The 24,366-nt window shown below is 50.6% G+C and overlaps 1 protein-coding gene across 1 annotated transcript in view; it reads right to left on the minus strand.

Annotated features, from left to right (window-relative positions):
- Positions 1-2,651: 2,651 nt before the first annotated feature.
- The window catches only part of gng12a (guanine nucleotide binding protein (G protein), gamma 12a), a 52,031-nt gene continuing 30,316 nt past the window's right edge, over positions 2,652-24,366 (minus strand). Inside the window, exons 2-4 of the mRNA XM_036554180.1 lie at positions 4,085-4,146; positions 3,874-3,982; positions 2,652-3,150 (exon numbers count right to left, since the gene is read on the minus strand). Coding sequence (XP_036410073.1) covers positions 3,025-3,150; positions 3,874-3,966 — 219 coding nt within the window. The 5' untranslated portion in view covers positions 3,967-3,982; positions 4,085-4,146 and the 3' untranslated portion in view covers positions 2,652-3,024. The remainder of the gene's footprint in view (positions 3,151-3,873; positions 3,983-4,084; positions 4,147-24,366) is intronic.

Below are 24,366 nucleotides of genomic sequence, written 5' to 3' on the forward strand. Positions count from 1 at the left end.
TTACTGCAAGTTAAGAACACCCCCTTTGTCATTAGATAGGATCAAGGCCAAAGACGTCTCCAGGCATGAATGAACAAACAATTCACCAAACTACAGAAAAAAAAACAACAGTTCTGGATCACAATTATGTTTAATGAAGTAGGAAAGAATTCAACATTTACAGTACCAGAAACAAAACAAACAAAAAACCAGCTCCAACATTCATCATAAAGAAGAACTAACTCTAAAGAAGCAAATCCACCAGTTGCAGGAGTTAAGTTGGCAAAAACAATGCTTCCTTTCAAAATGTGTCTTTCAAATCCAAAGGCAAAAAAGGCATGTTTTTCAATAAAACATCAAAAATCAATTCTTGGCTACAAGGCTTGAATTTGGCGAGTTTACCAGACAAAGCAAAGAGCAGATGTGAAGACTTTCAGGAGAGCAGTAATACACAGTGTAGTCACCAGGCCTTCGTTTTATTAAGAGACAGGAGTGCAGACTAATGACCTCGCAGAAACACCTCATATACTGACAGAGACAGAGTTATTGATTTGGCAACAACTGCTCAGTGGTCACAGCGTACAACCCTGGCAGTCTACAACCGCCCCACAAAGGAAGCGGTCACCCTCTCAGATGCACCTCCGTATCTTCTGCAACAACCAGCAACCTGCTCAACCGATGCTTCTCAGAAAAGTGCGCGTTTCACAAGACCGCTGTGATGTCACAGTAAGAGCATGTCCGGAGAGCATGAGAGGGTGTTGAGTGACGTGAAAGGAAGCTGGATTGAGAGGGTGTTTGCATGCTCTGGTGCTATGTAGTTTCATCAGGGTGTGTGAGTACAACCGGTAGCTGCAGAGGTGCATCAAAACGGACGTACTAGGTGATTCTGGGCAAGCTGGTTAAATCTGCCAGTCGTGCTGTTGCACCTAAATCAATGCACGGTTGTGTTGAATGGTCAGAAAGGGAAGTCTTGCTGTAAATATGGAATGTCATTACCTCTAATAGTCATTCACGGCACCAATACTGATCCACAGTGATGTCAAAACCACCTTGATCTAACCGCTAAAAAAGGACCCTTTCCGGAATTCAGCTATAACAGTGTTGAGCTAAGAGCACCAGGTAAGAAATACAATCAGGCATGTTTTTTTCTGATTCCTTAGGTTTTTTCCTCACTCGCTCCTGCTGGTACGATCTCTAAATACAATGGCACTCATGAACTCTATCGACATACGCACTCTCTAGACATCAATCCTCACAAAACTGACAAACAAATATTTCCTTCATAATAATGTAAGGCATACATTTTTAAAGGGTTAGAACACATCGTAATTTTCTGCAACACAATTAACCTGCCCTGCACGCCTACCACGTATACACGGTTGGTTGAGTTAGCAAAGCTAGTCACAGGGCACCGATTTCAAGACAAAGGCAAAGGTGTATGGTATATATTCTACACTTCAGCACAGCACTTCAAACTCTTATTCATCTTTAAACACACAGCTCTATATAATTATACATCTAAACTGTACTCAACTGCAGTGTCTGACTTCTGAAATGAAGTACTGTGGCAATGCATTGTATGGAACTGACTCAACACAGAAACATTCTGTTTTGTAACTGTAGATATCAGATCATGTTTATGATCTCTAAATGTTTTATAGGTCAAGGTAACAAGTATAAAAACAGCAGGAAGTTTTCTCCTCTAGCTGCATTAGGAATGAGTATGGCGAAACTATGCATGATAGAGTCATGGCGTTTACAGAGGTTTGCTGGGTGTTTTTTTTATATCACGCGAGACAACATGGTTTTCTCTTTAAAACTGATTCTGGATGTGTTCCGCACACAAGAATTTACATGCGTTTATGTAAACCAAAGAGGAAAAGACATTCATTGCCCACTTCCTACCCAGAGGGAGGTGGGTTGCAAATATGACATATGGGAACAGAGTCTAAGGGGAAGTTCAGATCGGCCTCAGAAAGGCATCAGTCCTGAAGTGGACGACCCAGTTAGAGGGCTTTCTGTTTTTATTGCTTTTCCCTCCCTTTCATTCTCCCTGTTCAATGTCCGAATTCCTGCCACAGAACCTTTGTAGCCTACCATTAGAAACTCCTTGGACACCAACCAAACGGTGTCCCTTGCTGCTATCTGCCTTACGCAACTCCCCACAGCAATCCTCGCTGTCTCAATCAGTCACCTTGAGGGGGAGGGGGGGGGGGCGTGGCCTTCAGTGTGACATCAGTCCACCCACGTCACAAAGGACACATGCCGTGGGTGACACAAAAACAGCGTCTTGAGTTGCTTACATGTAGGCTGTGACCTTTTAGCCACCTCCCCCTCCCTCTCTGTGTGACAGACAGCCAGGATAACTTCCTTTTCAGTCTGAGGGTCATTCATTAACAGTCCAAGCCAGGCATTCGGAAGATGGAGACACTGTGAGCTTGTCAGGGTAGTGCTGTTTGCTACTGATCACTACTATTCTTTTTATAACTAAAAGCCAATTATGAACTGTTGCATACAGGTCCCGACAGTCAGAGGAAAGTGAGTGCAAAGGAACTTAAAAGCCACTGCGCAGGCTTTTGATGACTACCATGTTTTTTAATATATATATATATATATATATATATATATATATATATATATATAGTCAGGCAACTTTGGTCTCAAATGCACCAGATAGTTCTCAGACATTGCACATCGCTGCCTTGCAGACCTTTTGCTGAACTCAATATCAGCGTTCACCTTCGAGCTTTGTTTCCACGGGTACCGATTACTAACAACTGACATTACACAAATTAGTGTGCATGTTCACTTTGTGTTTCATCCCTTTGACCGGTCAGAACACAGTGAGTGAAGGTAAAAGGGGAAATACTTATAATCCAACCAGAGTAACTTGCACTGTTTTTAGTAAGGAGTGGACTGCAGAAGCCTGAAGACAACTTAGAATACGGTTGCTTTACAGTTAAGACAACTTAGAATACGGTTGCTTTAAATTGTTTTCTGTCAATAAAAAAAGGAACATTAAAAAGCGTGAGTTCAGGCCTCCCACTACAATATCGTGCAGGGCTTCTTGTCCTTAAAGGGGTTTTCTGACGCAGGGATGCCCATGAGAAGGGGGTCGTACTTGGCGTGCTCTCCACAGTAGTGCATCAGGTCTGCTGATGCCTTGGAGACCTGCAGGACAGGGGAACAGCAGTTACTGAGTGCACACACACGCCCATACACACACACACACACACACACGCACACACACACACACACACACACACACACACACACACACACACACACCACATACACACACATACACACACACACATACACACACACACGCACACACACACACACACACCACATACACACACACACACACACACACACACACACACACACACACACACACACACACACACACCACATACACACAAACACACAAACACACACTAATGCCACTCACACAGACACACAGATGGGGTGGAGCTGGGGTGGAGAGACACTGGCTTTCATTCCCAGAAACCCTTGCTGCGCCTCTCGTTTTCCCCTTCCAGGAAGCTGCCAGGACTCTGGGAAGAGGCCCCCGCTGCTCCTGTTTCCTCATCCACCCTGTACCGGCTTACGTCTTTACACAGAAACCCGGGTTTCTGCAGGTACTCTGGCATGTCTAGCACACCTTGATGTGCTGAACCAGAGAGGCCGTGAGGTGTGGGGGAGGAACCCGAGGTGCCATTACACTGTGACGCTATTTATGACTACACCAACCCCGGGTGACCTACACCGTTTAATTACCATCCATTTACAGAGCTGCATATTTTTACGAGGTGCCTCGGGTGCAGTAGTTTGCTCAGGGGGGCTGATGACAGCGCTCTACCTGGGAGCCGAGCCTGTTTGGGGACTTACCTTTATCCTCTCGATGTTGGCCTCTATTCGCAGCTGCTGCACTGTCCTCCGTGCCTGTGCTATGTTGTTAGAGCTCGGCATTTTAGAAGACATCTCAGGCTACGCACGCCTGTGTCGGAGCAAAGCAACGCTTCGTTATCATGCAGCCTGAATTGGAAACAACAGCAGACCCATCAGCCAAGGTCGTAAATACTCCGTGGAAAACACTTACTTGGTTCTCCTTCAAACTGGGCCTGACAGCAGAAACAGGTGTGCTGGTAACAATCGTTAAACCTGTAAAGCAGAAGGAGAAAGGTCTGTTATAATGGGTGAGGATACATGTTCAGATTTTCTCACATCTGAGCGAGATTGACGCGTCTGAGGAAGTGTGCGAGTGCCACCTTGCTCCATCCACATCCTGGATCCCAGTCAGAGTCTCACCACAGAGCAGCTCTGTGACGCATAAGCAGTTATGATGCAAAAACCACAGCACACAGCCACTTGGCAAGTCATTGATAAAGATATTTCAATGAGCACAACCTAACACTGCAGTCAAAAAAACACTGCTGGCATACACTCTCTGACTAGGATCAAACTACTAAATCATGATTAGCCACACCTCTCATTGGCCACACCCACTACTATTTCCCTTGTGTCATGTGACACAAACCCAAGCTTACAGTCAGGTCAGCACAATAACCCTAACACTGGTTATTCAGAGAAAAGTGCCTGTTTTGGGGGGGGGGGGGGTGCGTCTGGGATCTCCTAAAACCCTGTTCGACTGAGGTTAGGGAACGCTTCATTTGGAGGGCTGTGCAAGATTCCAGAATGCGCGTTTGCCTTTGAAGTGTGTGCCAGCTCTGGTCCCTGCTTGCCCCTCTGACTGCACGTGTTCTAGAGCTTTCCCAAAAGTGACAACTGTGTCTGCTCTTTGACTCATCCTGTGTCAGGACATGCGGGTGGCCGTCGGCGTCGGACTGGAGCAGCCGTGTAAGAGAGGCCCAGGCCTCGGTGCAAGGCAGGGAGAGGTGGCAGGTTCCAGGGAGGGAACGGGACCCTCCAAAGGGCGGGAGGAGAAAATGGGACCATCCAAAGGGAAGGGGCACTCCGCAGGGACAGCCAGCAGGTTCCAGGGAGGGAATGGGACCCTCCAAAAGGAGGGGGGGGGGGGGGGAGATGGGACCGTCAAAAGGGAAGGGGACACTCTGTAGGGAGGGTGCAGTAGGGTCCAGGAGTGGGAACGGGACACTCCAAAGAGAGGGGTCACTCTGCAAGAGAACCAGCGGGGTCCAGGCGTGAGAATGGGACCCTCCAAAGAGAGGGAGCATTCTGCGGGGAGGGTGCAGCGTTCCCTCCCCAGGCTTATGAATTAGAGGTGGAGGATCTGAGCGTTAAATCACAGGGAATGTGGAACGCTTTATGAGGGGCGAGTGGTGGTTTTACCAAAGGGCGCCTGCTATTTTTACCACCAGAGCTCGGTGTGTGCACTCACTGGGAGCAGCGTGAGAAAGGACAGCTTTTCAGCTGGCTGCACCCAGGGCTCCGAGCCCTGCCAGAGACCCAGCTTTCACGCCCCGCTGGAGACCTTTCTCTCTGCACTTCCTCTTCCTGTCAGGGATCCCGGCGGCGGGGGAGGCATGCCCGGACTCCTGCGCTTCCTGTGTGCTCAACCATTCCCCTCGACCTTCAGACACTCTCTCCCTCTCTCTCTCCCACACTCACGCACTCCCTCACTCTCTCCCTCTCTCTCTCCCACACTCACGCACTCCCTCACTCTCTCCCTCTCTCTCTCCCACACTCACGCACTCCCTCACTCTCTCCCTCTCTCTCTCCCACACTCACGCACTCCCTCACTCTCTCCCTCTCTCTCTCCCACACTCACGCACTCCCTCACTCTCTCCCTCTCTCCCTCTCTCTCTCCCACACTCACGCACTCTCTCCCTCTCTCCCTCTCTCCCTCTCAGCAGAGATGAGCCCTTTCTCTTTCCTTTCTCTGCTTTCCCCTTGCACTTTCCCAACACAATCTCAGCACGCACACGCACAGACACGTGTATGCATGCACGCACACGCGCACACACACACACGCACGCACACACACACACATACACGTGCACACACACACACACATACACATACACATACATGCGCATGTGCATGCACAGACACACATGCATGCACGCACACACCACATGGGACAATGTACAGAAACAAAGACTCTCAGTAACAGTGAGACTCTCCTCAGCAATGCACACAAAAGCTCTGTTGTGGCAGGTATCCAGCCTAAGAGACTGTGCTGACCCCGATCCCGAGATCCACAGGACAGACAGACACAGAGCTAGAGGCCAGAGCAGGCCAGCCTTTAGTTTCCGAGTTTTCTGGAAGCACTGGTTCCCACAGCAGTTTCACCCTCTCTCACTTCCCAAACTCTGCTGGACAGATTTCCCTGTGGGTGGCGGCTGTTCACTCAGCATTTTAAAAGCTATCAGCTTCGTCATCAGAGCAGTAAAACGCAGCACTCCGTCTTTCCCCATCAACCATTAATGAAACACACACACACACACACACGCAGACACACACACACACACACAGACACACACACGCGTTTGAACACAGGAAACAGGTCCCGCCCGTTCCTGGGCCTCCTCCAGACTGCTGCTCTCCCCCTGCTCTCAGCAGATCCGGTCGGGCAGCCACCTGAGGCCTGTAAGCAGCCGCCTGCACGTACCATTTTCCGTCTTAGTGACAGAAGAATGAGGAATGCCCAGCTTTCCCATCAGCCAACCGGCAGAGACGGGAAGGGCTTGTGTAACGCAGGGGCGAGCATGAGTGTCAGAATGCCCCTCTCATGCCTGGCATTCCTGCCCGGATTAGTTCATCTCTCTACGGGATTCAGGGGAAAGGCGCATGGCTTCCAGAACCGTTTTTCCACATGCCGGGGTTGGCTCCAGGCGTGAGCAATGTTACCCACACAGCAGAGAGTCTGTTCCACCCCACGATGCAATGATGAGGGGACCCGGGGCCAGACAGAGACAGTGGCAGGACACCCTCTCTCCTGCCTCCGGGGTATCAGACAGGGGAGACAGCCAGAGCCCGGGGTGCTGCCGTAAATCAGAGAGAGAGGTTTATGAGTGCTGACCTCTCCCTCCGGTCAGACATCGAATACGGAGAGGAAGTACGGGGGGGTGGGGGCAGGCTGGGGGGGAGATAGAGTCCGGCTCTCAGTGGGGCCGACTGCTGCAGCACTCACAGTGCACACCGTGGGGGGGGGGGGGGGGGGGGGGGGGTTGTGATTTACACAAGCTCAGGGGGGGTTTTATTGGTACACCTCCTGCGTGCATCTCCAGTACTCTGTGCAGGGTCATTTACCCCCCAGCTGACTGTCCGGGTCACTGGCAGGGCAGGGTGTTGCTAGGCTGGGGTGGGGCGTAAGCGGGCAAAATCGCAGAAAGATCTGGCGCGCATTACCGCGGCAAACCGAGCTGTTCTCTCAGACGGGCGGAGCAGGGAGCGAGCCGTGAATAAGGAGCCTGGCATTTGCAGACAATGTGCTTTCAAATTCCCCTCTGAGAGGCTATAAATAGACCTGCCTGTTTAAAGCATGCAAGCAGAACAAAGCCGTGACGGGCTCGGAGCGCTGCCAGCAGAGGCGGCCGCCGTTGGGTCGGCTCGACACAGGGCCTGAGGCACGGCACGGCCGTCAAGGCGCGTCACAGCCTGCGAACTTTGACCCCCCCCGGTCATCGGATCTCCCCCGGCCTCAGACACATCGGACCCTGGCTGACCCCAACCCCAGATGGGAGACACGTGGAAGCAGAGGCGGGCGGGCAGGCGGGCCAGCGGGCGGAACCTCCGGCAGGATGTAGAACATGCCGGAAAGAGCACTTTCATCCCCCGGCCCCCTCTCCCTCTCTCCCTCTCTCCCTCTCTCTCCAGGAGTCAGCCTTTCCCTCGCTCAGGAGGAATGATTAAAGACGTGTCCGGGGGTAAAAATAGCAGAGCCACAGGAAGAGTGGGCTGCCAGCATCCTCGGCTCGGGCGAAGGTGGATACGCACCAGGAGGGACGCGCGAGTGCACAAACAGCCTAATTGCGGCACGGAGGCGCATGCCCACTGAGCCGCAGCTAATGAGCCGGGATGCTGCTGCGTGTCCGTGTCCTCTGTGGTCCTCTGTGCAGTCAAGTAACGCCACTGATCCCGGCGACAAGCGAAGTGTAGGGTAATGTGACCTGATTTAACCAACCGGTTTAGTTCAGGTTTTGCACATTATCCAACAAGATATGTAGCTTTATATACAGCTGTAGTTCCGTCTCTCTTTCTCTCTCTATATATATATACACATACACATGGCAAACGACAAAATGATTCTTTTAAAACAGTGTGGTGGTAACAGTGCAATTTATCACTTGACACAACCTAACAAGTGATGCGGCGGTAAGCTGTCAGGCTGCGCTGCAAGTTTGATTTTCTGCAGCGGCCAAAGGGTTCGGTTCCCTGTGCATACTGTGTGACCAAGGGTTCGGTTCCCTGTGCATACTGTGTCACCAAAGGGTTCGGTTCCCAGTGCATACTGTGTGGCCAAGGGTTCGGTTCCCTGTGCATACTGTGTGACCAAGGGTTCGGTTCCCTGTGCATACTGTGTCACCAAAGGGTTCGGTTCCCAGTGCATACTGTGTGGCCAAGGGTTCGGTTCCCTGTGCATACTGTGTGACCAAAGGGTTCGGTACCCTGTGCATACTGTGTGGCCAAGGGTTCGGTACCCTGTGCATACTGTGTGACCAAAGGTTCGGTACCCTGTGCATACTGTGTGACCAAGGGTTCGGTTCCCTGTGCATACTGTGTGACCAAGGGTTCTCTGCAGTGCTTCTGCATGCAGGGTTTGCTCCTGCGTTCCTCTCTCTCTCTCTCTCTCTCTCCCTCCCTCTCTCTCTCTCTCCCTCTCTCTCTCTCTCTCTCCCTCCCTCTCTCTCTCTCTCTCTCTCTCTCTCTCTCTCTCTCTCTCTCTCTCTCTCTCTCTCTCTCTCTCTCTCTCTCTCTCTCTCTCTCTCTGCGTGCAGTGTGCAGCGCTGGGTGCAGTCAGGGCCTGGGCTGCTGTTGCACAGGGAGTTGGCTGCGTGTGGAGGCGCAGGCTGGCCAGGAGCCGCAGGATCGAGGGCCAGAGAGACGGGACCTCAGCCTGTGCTGCTGCACTCTGCTTCACCCTGCCAGAGAGGCGCAGCGTGAGCCAGACCGCCCCGGCTTCTGATGCAACGAGCCCTGGCTGACTCTGAAATATCTGGGCTTTGTCGAGGCTAATTCCCTGAAAGGCATCGTGCGTGCGCTTACAGACCCTCCACCTCCAGCACTTCCTGTTTGCTCCACCGCAGTGTCATGCTTCCCGGACTGCGTGAGACACAGCGCAGTCCGGTGCGTAACGACCGCGGTAAGAGCGCGTTGCTCTGATTTACGCAGCGCGTCCGGCCAGGCGGAGCGTGCGATCTCGGCGCTAAGAATAGCTGCAGGATTTCTCATCAGCCGCAGGGCTGGCGAGGGAAGAGCGTGCTGGAACTGGGAGCTGGAAGCTGGAAGCTGGGAGTGGTGCTTTAGTAATGTGTCAGGCAGTAGTGTAGCAGAGTGGGCTCGTAAACCAAAATGCTACTGGTTCAGTCCTCCACTTGGACACTGCTGTTGTGCCCTGGGCCAAGGTACTTAACCCATAACTGCCTTAGTAAATATCCATCTGAATAAATGGATAATGTGTAAAAGCTGTAACCTATGTAAGTCGCTGTCGCTATGTAAGAGCGTCTGCTAAATGCCAATGAGGTAATGTGCCCCGGGCCTGGGAGGGATGGCTTCCAGCCCTCTGCTGGGGGACATACTGCCCCCTCCTTCCCGGACAAGGATGAAGGAAGGAGGAACAGTGACTGGGAACTGACACAGGAGAGGGCCTGGCCATACGAATCCTGTCCTACGGGAACAAAGGACTTACATAACGACGGGGAAAGGCACGGGCCAGGAGCGGGATCGCAAACAGGTGGGGGGTGGGGGTGGGGGGGTGAACCGGCCAGGGAGGGCGGAGATCCCGCTCAACGGGAAACTCTTTCAGCCCGTTACTGCAAACGCTGCAGCAGCAGCTCGCTGCAGCCCGGCTGGGATTCAGGTGGGGAGCCCAGGAGGAGGGAGGGCAGGGGCTGCTTCTGCTGAGGCCTCACCTCAGGGGGAGCTTTGATCAGGAGACTCCAGGGCTCTGACACCACGCTCATGAAAGCAACTTGCTCTTCTTGGGTGGGAAACCCACGGCAGGACCACCTATTCGGAAGCCAGGGATATGCAAAAAAAACCCCCCCCCCCCCCCCCCCCCCCCCCCCCACCCGCCCCCCCCCCACACACACACACCTCCACAAACACAGAGGGACCACCTCCAGCTCCGATCTCAGAGCCAGTGCACACACGAAACATGTCATTTCGCCTTCATTCTACTCAACCCTCCAGCACTTTGGGCAGCACAGTTTACAGTCTTATCACATGCAGGCACACAGTCATTGTCCTGTTCACAATCGCCCCATTCATTACTCTTTACCTGGAGTGACCTTACAGCCTCGTTTTTTAACACTGCTCATTTATACAGCTGTGTCTGAGCTGGAGCTGTTCCGGGCAGCGGGCCAGAAAACCCGCATCCACTCCAAAGCCTTAATGATCGGCCCGCCATGTCAAAGAGTCCGCTCGCACCGTCTCCTGGAAAAAAGCCGAGCGCGTCGTCTCCAAGAAACGGAAGAAAAGGAAGATCGGTTGAAAAACCGTCTCGGGCGTACTTGCTGTAAACCCCGTACTTGCGCAGCTGTTTGAGTGGTTCATTTAGCGTCCGGTCACACAGAATCCCCTGACACGGTAGCGTCGGACGCGCTGACTGGGGCGTGCTTAAATTCACTGGAGCAAAACCTGCTGACGGCGTGTGTGTAGTAACAGTAAGAAAGCTGTCTGTGAACAGAGAAGGGAGAACGATACTTTCTCTTTCCCAGGGAGAGCTTTCTTATCTGCCACCCCAGTCTCTGACAGATCTCTTATCTGTCACTCAGGCCCTCTGTGTCGCTTAGCAACAGGGTCCTGCCGGCACTAACTGCGGCCAATGCTGGTTAGTGGAGTCAGCAGGGACGATTCGGGACAGCGCTGGAATAATGCTATCAGCGCCAGGACAGGCCTCCCAGCTGCTCAGGGGGAGTGGTGAAAAAAGTTTTGGGTATCAACAATGGAGCCCCAGGATTTACGCACTGTCTGTGCAGACCCTGTTTTGTGGTAATCTCGGGCAAACCCGATGCTATCTGCGCCACAGCCAGCTGGGGACGAGGGCCCGCTCATGCGTGAGGGGAAAAGGTCGCCCGTGTTTCTCGCAAACAGACCCGCCCCGAGAGAGGAAAGAGCCTCGGACAGAGGCGACGCCAAAGCCAGCCGGAGCCGCCCAAGCTGCAAGCGTTCATCACCACCGAGAAAAACTCAGAGGTGTGAAACGGTGGGTGTGCTAGGAATAAAAAAGGGGTTTTTTGAACTTTCTTAGAGCTCAGCTTTGATTGCTCTTAACACAGACCCTTGGTCTGAGGCACAGGAAAACTTTCCAATATTGTGCGTATTTGGGTATGTGCAGATCTTGCACACCTTTACGCTGCATGTTTTTATCATGCAATGTAAATGTTGAAACAAGTCAACACTATACAAATAATGACACAGTTATCATTCTAATAATCACCCACAGAAAAATATGCAACAATGTGCACTTCACAGATGTTTGCTTTCTAGAAAGGAAATAAAAACCTTTCTGAGGGTTTCAGTGCCTTTCAGGGCATTCTTCCAGCTATGCACCAGCACAATGCAAAGCGACCATGACTGTAAAGAAGACTTTCGCCTGTCTGAGAAGACAGGTTTGATTCTGAAAGGGGTGAAAATAAACCTTAAGGTGCAGCAGACTGTTACAGGTCATTATGTTCTGGGCCTAATCACGCTGAATCATGCTGATATAAGTAGAGCCCGTAATGTTCCCTTCTTCTCCCGATGCACCCAGGATCAGGAAACGGCAAAGTGAAACTGAACCGTCTGGCTCTGAAAGGCTGAGGGGCTGCCGCTGTCGGGGGGTGGTGTGTGTGTGTCTGTGTGTGTGTGTGTGGGGGGGGGGGGGGGTTACAGATGGCTTTGTTGTGCACAGACAGAGTGGTAGGGCGAGCCGCTGAAAACACTCCAGGGGGCGAAACTCAGAAAGCTGGGCGCTGGGCTCGTGCCCCCCCCCCCCCCCCCCCCCCCCCATCTGCCTGTGCTGCAGCGCAACCCAGGTGGGCGGAAAGGGAGGAAGGGAAGCAGACAAACCGGTTACCCCTCCCGCACCCCCCCTTCTCCTCCGCGCCCCCCCTCCCTCAAACCCACGTGTGGGAGAGTGTGAGAGAGGTGCAGCAGGATCCGGGAGGGGAACAGCTCTGAGCTGCAGCCCCGGAGCTGAGGGCACCATTTTCCCAGCCAGAGAGCCAGAGAGACAGGGAGGGGGGGGCAGAATCCTTCCCAAACTTCCTGTCTCCTCCCAAGTCCAGGAGAGGGAGAGTGAGAGACCGCGGCAGATCATAGCTCGTTTTCCAGCACGAGCTCCCAAGTCCCCCCCCCTGCTCCGCACACCCCTCCCATAACTGCATATCTGCATGGCAGCCAGACTCAGAAGAATGCACAGCCCAGGTCTGAGCGCCCAGATGATCAAAACCCACCCCGACGCTAACAGGGATGCCTGGATCCCCAGGCTGGAGGAGCCCTCACTTCCTCAACGTGGAGGAGGGCAGGAAACAGGAAAGCAGGCGGCAGGTTGCAGAAAGACACACTGCCTGGCTCAAAGGGAGGCTAGCCGGATGCAGCAGCCTGAGCGCAAGCACGCAGCGTTTCAAAGCAGCTACACGCAGCCTGCTTGCTTCGACAGCGCAGGATAAAGAGAGGTTCTTGTGCGCCGCTTAGTTCTGGCTGACCGCTGTTAAGTGAGTCACAGCTTGTTGAATTGCTCTGTATTGTAATGCAAATGAGGAAGGTGCTTTTCATAGCCCATGAGAATAAAGACATGAAACCATTAGCCCGTTATTAGCCACAAATGACTGTTTTGCACATTGGTGATGAATGTCCCTTTCCTCTTCGTGCCCTAACCGTTCCCCCATAGAATTGCAAATTACAGAGTCACACAGCACATGGATAGGTTCTGAATGCCTTAGCTTTGGACCGAAAACAGCCTTGATGAAAGCGTACTACTGACTCTGACTGGATAACGTGCGCTCATGTGACATCAGAGCAGCAATGTTGCACCCCGACTAAATTCGAATGGGTCTATTCTGTATCTGTTTATGCATAGCAAGATGCATTCTGGGTAAGAAAGAAAGGGTTGACTTTCGCCCAGCTGCAACCTCTTCAGCCCAACAAACCACGCTCAGTCCACAGCTTCCATTGTTCTGAGTCTGAGAGCACACAACAAAACTGCAGACAGCAGAGAAGATTAATGCCACCTGCAGAATTCAGAGGGGGGAAAGAAAAAAAAAAACACTTTGGCTGTCATAACACGATCTCGCTGAGTGTTCTCTGACGGTAAACCCCTGCAGGTAGACTTTCTGACCAACAAACACAGCCTCTGTCTCCCTCGCTTCCAAGCAGAGATTAATTGCAGATCACGTCCTCCGTTTCCGCCTCCTTTTGTGAATTATGCTGCTGTTTGGGGGGAAAACCCGCTTCCACAGAGGGAGGGGAGCGTAATTAACCCAACAGCACCGACTCTATTTTTCCCCCATTGGCAGCCCTCACGCTGTTGCTCACCTCTCATGACTCACTGTCTTCTTGGCGAGCAGCTTATCTGTTAAAAGAAGGCGGCGAGAGGGCCGAATCAAAGGCTTCCTTTCATCTTTGTTTAGGGGGAGATGAACGCACCGGAGTTCACCTTTGTGTCGGGGAAGATGAGAAAGTTAGGGGCCACCAGCAGACAAAGGCAGTAGTTTCTCGCGGCGATTATGAGCGGGACGGCAGCACGGTGTGTGACCGGGGGCCCCTCGCGGCCGCGCCTGACGATGACCGCGCGGTAACCGCCGTGACTAATCTGCCGCTCTCCCGCAGACGGCCACACGTGCCGCCGAGCCCCTCGCCTCGTTTCTCCGTTCATGCAGCAGGGGAGCGAGGGGGGGGGGGGGGGTGCGCGGTAGATGAACTTTCGGGAGGGTGAGCTGTCTGGGTGGCCAGACTGAGAGGGCCGGGTAGAAGAGTTCAGCCAGGACGTTGCGGTTATCGTCCTCACACTTTGCTGAGGTTGCGTTTAATGACCACACACCCGGCGTCCTTTTATGGACTCCTCACTCATGCACCCAGGCATTGCTTCAACTTTGGTCCGCAAGGAAGAGGGTCCCACCACGGCAGGAAGTGGCACTGGGGGTGGCAGTGTAGCACTGTGGTAAGGATAAGCGGTCATAACCGCAAGGTTGCTGGTTTGATTGGTTGCTGGGGGAACTGCTGCTGGACCCTTGGGCAAGGTACTTAACCCAGAATTGCCTCAGTAAATATTCAGCTGTATAAATGGATAAAGTGTAACAATTGTAATGTATGTAAGTCACTCTGGATAAGAGCGTCTGTGAAATGACAACGTAATGTAAAGTCTCCCCTTCAAACAATAACTATGCCCGACCAAACATAGCCACGGTCTTTGTGCACGACAGTGCAAGAGACGGTATTTACAATTCATCCCTATTTATCAATTTATCTGAAGTCACCTCCTCGCCCAAATAATAGACTTCCTTAATGAATGATCGGGCTTTTGTGGCATATCATGTCTCTTTCTGTCCTGAAAGAGGTGACTTAATCAACGGGATTAGAGCTTCACTCTACATCCACGAGGGTGGCAACAGAGTGAAGAGATAATTCTATCTTTAGTACAAATACTAGAATGCACAAGCTGGAGATAAGATGATGGTGAAATCGTGAACAAAGGATCATGTCTGGGCTATCCTGTTTATTCCTGGTGCCCTCAAGTGCCCCAATCTCAGTCACAAGAAATGCAATTCTCAGTACAGACTAAGAACAGAGTCCTCAGCTAAATACTGAGACCGTATTTTCATGTGTTAATTTATCACTTTAAAAGACAGACCCTTTTTAAGTTCCCCTTTTTGTGTCATTATTCTTGTAAGAGTTAGCGGCAGCGCAGGGTGATGCTAGTTACTGGAACTGGGACAGGGTTCTGTGCAACTGCTCACTGCTCGTCAGAGACGGCCAGGATCGGCTTTGGTTTCCTGTTGTGTAAGAGAGTGCGGTGCACTCTGACCTTGCTGGCGGCTCGATTCCTGCTTCTGCAGAGTTCTGTGGAACGTGGCTGTGGCCTCTGGGACCGCCCTAAGCCAGTGCCTCCGGGTCTACCCTCACAGGAGACAAGGCTTCTGGGTCTACCCTCAGCTGAGGCCACCCACACACACACACACACACACACACACGTGTATGTACAGACACGTATACGCACATGCACGCACAACCAAACTTACATACAAACGTAACTAAAGCACACACGCACATACGTGTACACACATTTGCATACCACAAACACACACATGCATGCACACACAAACTTTCATACATACATAACTAATGCATGCACGCACACACACACAGAAATATATGACCTCACACACTGCAACTTAGAAGCAGTGGAACTCTTTGAGCAACCTTATATAGTAGTTGTTTATGATGGATGACTTACAGAAATCATACTGTGCAGTACTTATTGTAATTATTCAATGGAAGGGGACTCTGAAAAGAATCTCAGTAACTGCATCAATAAAATGTTAATAAAGGTTAAATGTTGAATCTGCCTAAGACATCACCACGGTTGTACAAATTAATACAGCAGTTGAACATCAGTGTTATGCAAAAGAGGGGTTTATCAATTTCATAAATGCCATTATTTTGCAGTTATGCTGTCCCTCCTCTGGGAAAAAAATCTCCTTTTTTCTGCATGCAAAGTGAGTATCACCATCTACATGGTGCTTGTGAATCTTAGGTGGACTCCTGTCACTTGAAGCGAATATGCATTTGTAAACGTACGTCTAACTGTGTTGACTGTGTGCTGTAATCATGCTTACAGCATATTTAACAGAAACAGTCTGCAGTGCAAAACAAATGTCAGACACATCTCATAGTAAAGTAATATTGTATCGTACAGTTCATACACGCAAGACAGAAGATTCATCTCCTTCCTCTGGCTCTGCTTTCTCTTTTGATTTATGGCATTTGATTGATATTATCTGAATAAAATATGGAGATTTTTGTACCCTCTGTGCATACAAAGTACACCTCTCCCCCTTCCTAATCTATTTCTGTTAAACCCCGGAGCCAAACTGGAGCTAGACCTTCCTCCTTCTGCCTGAAAAGCCACAGGCTTCAAAATTATGAAGGAAGGCCAACTCCATCAGTAAGCTGCATCTAACTGGCTCACCTAATAATGTTTTTTCTAAAAAAGCCTAAAATGCAAGGGTCTCTTTTCTCCAGCAAGCATGGAACACAGTTAGTCTGTCTAGGTGGCAGAACAATATATAGCACCATTCCAAAGTCTCACTGCACTAACTGAACCAGTAGGCCTTCTGTGATTTCTTTTTCTTTTTCTTTTTTTAACCAAACAGGAGCTAAAAGGCCTGCTCCAGTGATTCGCTGTCTAGACAGCAGCCTAGACTGGTCTCATTTCAGAGGAATCCAGAAAACTCACATGTACACACAACGGCTCTTTCCCTCCAAGAAAGGGCTTAAGTGTTTGGCATTTTTTTGCCGCCCTCACTTTTCACGGAATTGAATCACCGGAATAAGTGGTCTTTCATAGATACGTTCAGTGATAAGACTTTATGGAATGCAGCGCGGGTCTCATCTGCTTGTATATGTCACCGACGTGCAATGTAAAAAGACCACAGGACATGTTCAGATGAGTTCCTACAGCCCTGCAGGTAGCATGCAAAAGTACCGTAATTCATCTGGCATGGCCTTATGACCTGTTTCAGTTTACCTTTGCTATGCAATCAAAGCATACATAAAGTTTAAGTTTTTTTTCCTGGCTACTTGTGAAACTCAAACAGTCTTCCTTTTTCCTATTAAATGACCAAAAGAGCAAAGAACTTCATATTGCCAGGCGTCAACTCACTAATCCTTAGTACATAAAACAGCCCTTAGCTGCGCACTTAAATGAAATCTTTTGAACGTGAAATGCGTCATAGAGGACCACAAAAAGTAGCGCGCAACAGCAACAAAACGGTCTCTAAATAAGCTTTTGTGTGTGTGTGTGTGTGTGTGTGTTGGGGGGCTGGCAGAGAATTCCCTATAAAACTGTATGCAATGTTCTCATTCACAGCGTGTACAGTTAGCATTCTAACGCTTGCGCTCTGAACCAGCGGCTATAACAAAGCCGCGTTTCCATTGGCGGCTGATGCAGCAGCCCGCGAAGTTTCTGCCAGCATCACACGGTCGCCGGCGCGGCCCGGCCATCGCGTCGCTCCATTCGCTCGCAAAAACCGTCGGTGGAAATTTTCTCCCGCTGCGGCGCGAATGATTTAATCTGCCCCGTTCATCAAATAATGCTGGCTTAGTCGCTCCAGCAACCGCATCCTCAGAGCCCCCCCCCCCGCAATGTGCACACTAAACACATCGCGCCGCATTCACATGCAAATCGACCATTTACATGTGACAGCGGAGCAATTAGCGGCTTTGTGAATGCGGCGATAAACCTGTGACCCGAGAAGGGATGTTAACTCACGAAGATCAATGTGTTAGTCACTTTAAAGCGACAACACAGGGGAAAGGGGCGCTTTTGGGTGTAAGATAATTGGGATGATGGTGTAAGGTATGTAACAGAGTTAACGAGAACTGAGCTGTTGCGGAAGGTAAAGGCGTCTGTGAGTCCAGTGTGCAGGGTCTTGTTACCGTTTCAGTTGGCCCCTGCATTCATCAGCAAATTTAGATTTGCTTAATTGCACAAGTGCAACCCCTTCTGCTGCTGCTACAGGCATTTAAAACCCAGCGTGCGTCAAGCAAACAACTGCTGACTAACGGAATCCTAACAGGAAATTTTACTATCTGTGGTGATAGTTACATTCAGGCCTTCCTGAATGTCCTACAAAAGGTCCTAACTCAGATTCTGCACATGAACTGTTAAATGAGCAGAACAGCAGAACTAAAATTTGTTCATTTTTTCATTACATTATTTTCATTTTGCAGATGATCTTATCCAGACAGACTTTCAATTGCATGCATTTATACAGCTGCATATTTACTAAAGCAATTGTGGGTTAACTATCTTGCAACAGGGTACAGCAACAGTACCCCAGCGGGGGATCCAACCAGCAACCTTTCAGTTATGAGCCCTTCTCCTTACCACTATGCTACACTACCGCCCTGTTGCTGATTAGTTCAATCAACTTTTTTTTTTAATTAGACAAAGACAAATCAAAATAACAGTAATAGCGTGACACTAACATGACAAATAAGATGAACTTCTTCCTTGACATTGTCCTATCTGCCAGTAAGGTGCAGATAAAACTCTCACACAGAGCTATGGAATTTGTGGCTGGCTTTTGCTTGGGTGTGGAGACAGTAAAATCAAAGAGAAGCGTTGAGTGTCCAGGTTCAAACGTTCCGACACAGGGCCAGCGTTATTTGTGAGGCAACACATTCCCATTGCCACGGGAACGAGTCACACGCAGGTGAGTTGGCCTGACCCTCCAGTGAGCCCTGCTCCTGACAAACCCAGCTCTTCAGGTGGAATTGAGCGTAAACACCTGTGATCCTTGTCAGAGCACTCACAGGAATGCAGACAAAGAGACAGACATGAAACACCAGCAAGGTGTGCTGAAGGACACACTCGCACACACCACTTTCTGCAAACACAAAAGGCCCTTCCTTCAGCTGGAAGGTTTGATCCATTCTAGGGCTTTCTATTGTTATTTCTTTAACTGTAATAAGCCCTATATGCAAAACATACTTAAAGGGCTAATAACATTACTTAAAGCATGTTATGGGTTGGGACTTGTTAAGAGATAAATCTTTATTTACACCCATGCTAGTATAAAAACCTGTTTAGGTAGCCATGTAATATGAAGTCACGGTACTTTAAAAACATTTTTGCACAAACGGCAAGAATTTCCTCAAATTTCTACAGAATAAAGAAAGGCAAAGGTCAGCTTGGAACCAGTGATATTATCTAAGGCCTAATGTTTAAGTTGTTCTAAGAATCAGTTTTTTTTGTAGTTATAATAGCTTTATGCTATAGTTGATACTGAGGCATAGAGTCATACTTAGAGGAAAAATATCCTCACATAAACCTCTGGAGATGCTGGTGGATCTTCTGTATTATTAAGCAAGAGGCTCAGACATCTGGCATGTTTATTTTTGTTAGTTTTAAGAGGCCTTTGTCTCCCACTCGACACATTTCGAAGAAAATCGGATGCGGTCTCAGGAAGCTCTGGGTCCAGCTGGGGGCTGTGGCGTCTCCTCTCTGTACCCCTCCCTGATGTACGAGGCTCAACCAGCCATACCCCCAAGGCTAATATTTCATATTAGAGTTGGAGGACTTCATCCTGCATTCAACAGCCTCCACCCAGCTGTGAGGCCTAGACATAGGGTATAGGACATAATGGGTCTGACTGGCTGCTGCAGACTACAAACTGGACCCCAATGAGAATGGTTTAGGGGTGCAGTTTAGCCTAGTGGTTAAGGAGCAGGACTTGTATGCGAAAGGTTGCTGGTTCAATTCCCCACCAGGGCACTGCTGCTGTACGCTTGGGCAAGGTGCTTAGCCCAGAATTGCCTCAGTAATTATCCAGCTGTATAACTGGGTAACATGTAAAATTATAACCTATGTAAGTCACTCTGGATAACAGTGTCTGCTAAATGCCAACAATGTAATGTAATGTAAACAGCACCTGGTTCTGCAGACATGAAGGTAGGCAGTGAGAGGGTTTTCAGGAGGGCTTCCCACACAGAGCCTGACAGGTTCCTGGCTCTGTCTGGGTACCGCTGCCAGCTGTGGGGTTATGAACTCCTCTGATACAGGAAGCGAGCTGGACTTGGAGTAAGCAGGAGAGAGGGCAGATAGGGGAGCTTACTGAGTATCAGCTCATCCCAAACTGGGTCAGCGCCTACCACGTTACCATGTCAGCCAGCCCCAGGCCTCACACATTCCAGGTGTCCGGTTTCACTGAAAACAAGGGCCGGGATACTCCGCTGCATCCGTACTCGGAGCGCCGAGGGACTCTCGCTCCGCGCAGAGCGCGGGGTTTGAAACGAGCTTGTGATTGTTTACGGCAGCGAGCCACACCCCGGGTCATGAGACAGAGAGCAGAAAGACTGGGAAGTCCCAGGTTTTTCTAGACGCTAAGCGGAGATGGAGGCCGCTTTTTTTTTTCACCGACGGGCAGGAAAGAGGGAGGAAGAGGATGATGTAACCCCAGCATCAGCGTTCTGCCCGTTCTGCAGCGGTGGGTAGGTGGATGAAATCACCGCAGGGCTCCTGACGTGCCCATATAAGGCATTCCTGTGCGCGCGGAGGCCCGCGGCTCCTCTGGGGAGAAGGGGGGAGAGGAGGCACTGTCTCCCGTCACCTGACTGCTCTCTGGCCCGGATGGTGACATCACCGCAGACCGGAGAGAGAGAGAGAGAGAGACAGAAAGAGAGAGAGAGAGCGAGAGAGAGAGAGAGGGGAGGCAATGACTTCACTGGCAGGAAATTCCTGCCCCGCTGCACAATTAGGAGTGGCCCCCCCTGAGCTGCGGCCGTGAATACCGAGCACCCAGAGAGCGGGGTGGCGGCGCATGTGTGTGTGCGTGTGTGTGCTGTGTACGTGTGTGGGAGGATATCTGCAGGAGGGGCTGTGCGTGTGTTTGTGTGTGTGTGTGTGTGGGGGGGGGGCTTGTGTGTGTGTGTGTGGGAGGATATCTGCAGGGGCTGTGTGTGTGTTTGTGTGTGTGTGGGGGGGGGGCTTGTGTGTGTGTGTGTGTGTGTGTGTGTGTGTGGGGGGGGGGGGGGGGGGGGGGCAGACTGAAGGAGCTCTCCTTTCCCATCAGTGAGAAGGGCACCGGCGCGACCTCTGAGCCTGACTGGAAGCCACCTGACTGTATTGTTGCTGTCAGATCGTTTGCAAACCAGCCGGGCAGCTCACCTTCTCGCCTGTAACCCAACCCTGCCTGTAAAGGCTCAAATGAAATCACAGCAGATCCGTTTCAGTGTTATGCAAAAGGCGGCTTCTGCAGACCGCAGAGCAACCCAACGGCCAGACCTAGGTGCTCCCACTGAGACCAGGCGATATCTCCACTCCTCTGTATCACAGCCTTGCTAAGGTTTTATGCTGCATACTGAAATTCCTGCACATAAGGCTCTACACGTACATGTTTCTAAAATGGACACCCAAGCCAAATGCATTATGCAACACAAGCAGTCGTCCTATTGAAACAAACCCGTGCAGCATTGCTTTTCCAGACTAAATATGACATGTGGCAAATATGCATGAGCTTCCAGATGAGATGCACATTGTCAGCGCAGGCCCGCTGGACACGGGCCACAGATGGGCCGGCTCACACGCCCAGAACACCTTGCAGCAGCCAGGGGGCTAGAAGTGCACAGCGTTAACTAGTAACCCTCCCTGCCAAGAAACGAGGGTGCCCGAGATAACATGAGCGGGACCCAGCTCTGTAGCTCCAGCCCCCGCCCGGGTCTCACCTCTGCACACAAACGCCATTGTGCTAGGAGAGAGAAAGGCCTCATCGACCACGCTGGAACTCCCCCGAACGAGCGCTTTCCTTTCAAAAGCGTTACGTTTAGAGAGAGACAGAGAGAGAGAGAATGACAGAGAGAGCGAGAAAGAGAGGGAGAGAGAGAGAGAGAGAGAGAGAGAGAAAGAGAGAATGACAGAGAGAGCGAGAAAGAGAGAGAGAGAGAGAGAAAGAGAGAATGACAGAGAGAGCGAGAAAGAGAGAGAGAGAGATAGGGAGGGAGAGAGACAGAGAGAGAGAGACAGAGAGTGAGCCACGCCAAGTTCACCAGATGCAAGCACGTCGCTGCAGGGCATGCGTGAATCTGCAGTAACAGCAGTATAAAACTTTGGGCCATTGTGCTGCCCCCCCCCCCATCCCTGCCCCGTCATCCAACCAGTGCTGCTTTTCAGCGTGTACGCAGAAACACGCACACACGTTTCACACAAACAAAGCTCCCTCAGGGCCTGCGCGCTCGTAATGCCCTGAGTTTGTGCTTATCGCACAAAGTGCTCCTTTAAAACGCACCAGTCTGAGCACAGCTGCGTGCAAGTCATTGTTCATATGACTGCATGTGATCTGCCGGGGACAAAGGTTCCTGGTAAACAGTTCTTACTTCATTCACAGGAAAGCTGACTGGGGCTTCGAGTAAACTGAAAATAAAACAGTTCCTTATAGGAAAGCAAAAACGAAGTGGTGGGTGTCACGTGACCTCGTGGGCGGAGTCTGCATGCACTCTGTGTGGAGGCTGCCAAAACGACCGGCTTTAACTGAGCGGTGAAGCGACAGTTTGGAAAAGAGAAAATGTGAACAGGCTCTGAGGCCCCCGAACATCGGCAGCAAAAATCAGCAGACGCGATAGCACGGCCTGGCTGTTACTGTCTCTTCACACAAACGCGCGGAAAGACAAAGGCCTTCACAGACGTCACAATTGCACAGTTTCCGAGGGACAGCGCAGGCCAGGCTGATGGCACACCAGGGACTTGAGAGGGGCATATTTCTTTTTTAAAAAAAGCCCAACAACCTTGTACCGTGTATCACTTTATAACAATGAAACAATAGCCTGGTACATAATGCAAAACCCCTGCTAAATAAAGATAGAGAAAGCATCACTCAGCACCCTGAACACCATCCTGCACCTCACAATGAAACACAGACACTCAGAAAAGATCCCACCAACAGCAACAATAGTTTCCCATGACTCCTAACGGCTTCTCTGTCTGGTCTGTGCTGCAGATTATGGGAAAGATTGCACGGGGGAAAAAAAACGCTTAGGGTGCATGTGTTTCCATTCCGGCTGCTGCATCCTGTCTAAGAAGGACGCAGAGAAAAGGAGAAGTCAGCAGCAGGGGAGCCCTCTTCATCGGGGGTGGGAAGAGGCCTGAGGTGCGGTTCCCTCTGACACCCTGGCATTGTGAGAGAGCACTGGGGACTCTCTGATTCCCCCATTCACACGGTGTGTGTGTGTGCGCATGTGTGTGCGTGAGTGTGTGTGTGTGTGTGTGTGTGCGCGTGTGTGTGTGCGTGTGTGTGTGCGTGCATGCTCACCTGCATGCCGCGGTGAGAAAAACACCCACCGCCGTTCATCATGTGTGACCCCGACAGCGCTGAGGCCGGCCTGGGGGCCTGGGGCGGGGGGCTGGGGGCCCGGGGGTCTGGGGGCAGGTTTTTTTTTGGGGGGGGGGGGGGGGGGGGGGCAGCCACATTCTCAGAACTGATCATTGCAGCAGTACAAGGCAGCGTGACAGTAACGCTGTTTCTTGCATATCAGGCGAGAGGCCTTCAGGAGACAACATGGCGAGGCCAGCGAGTCATTTACTCACTAAACACCAAACCGCTGCAATGTGCTGGTCTTAGCTGCACTCAGCTGTGCCTAGCTGGACTGTGCTGTGCTTAAGGGACCCAGCTGTTTTTTTTTTTTTTGTAATTTGCATAGCAGATATGATCTACTCCTGTTCTTGAATAGGGAGAGGACTGACTCTGTGGACTCTGGCCTGAGATGGACTGACTGTATTGAACTAACAGCGTCAATAAATCCAGTGGAAACTGGCAAGAGCCAAAGTTGCTTCAAATAATTTGCCTGTGCGCTTTAAGAAGAAAAAAAAAAACATCTAAGGTTGCCTCTGGGGAAAAAAGGCAAGGGTGCTTGATGGAAACAGTAGGTAGGTACATGTTTAGCAGCCATTTCCAATAAACGCACGTGGAACAAGGCCAATGCAAACTGAGAGGAAGTTAGTGCAAGCCACACCGGGAAGTTATCTGGACAGCGAGAGAGCGAGAAACCCCGCCCTCGAGTGTGAGAAACTCTATCAAACCACATCTTCGAGGCACCGTCGCCATAACCCCAGAGCGGGGGGAAATTTTCAGAAGCAAACAAAGCACTGACCCTAAGTCTGTAAAAAAAACATAAAAGCTAAAGTATTTACACAGCGCATCAAAAATACCATTCGAGTGGCTCATTGTTCATTTATTGCGGCTGTGCTACCATCTAAACCACTGTTTATAGTGTGTCCTGAGATAAAGGTTGCAATAAAAGCAAAAATTTAAACCACTTATTTCAATGCAAGTGTCAGTCGTATCAAAACCAAGTAACGCTTATGAGCCTCAAACAGAAAACAGCAGTTTAACGGCCATTAAAATACTAACTTTTCACATGTCAGAGCACCAAGCCCGCATTTTACATTATTTTAAAGCCCCTGCTGAAACATGATAAATGAATTGTTAATTGCACCAACTGACTGTTGTATTAACTGCATGCAGCCTCCTTCTCCTCTCT

This window comes from Megalops cyprinoides, chromosome 20 (assembly GCF_013368585.1).
Source record: "Megalops cyprinoides isolate fMegCyp1 chromosome 20, fMegCyp1.pri, whole genome shotgun sequence".
Taxonomy (NCBI): domain Eukaryota; kingdom Metazoa; phylum Chordata; class Actinopteri; order Elopiformes; family Megalopidae; genus Megalops; species Megalops cyprinoides.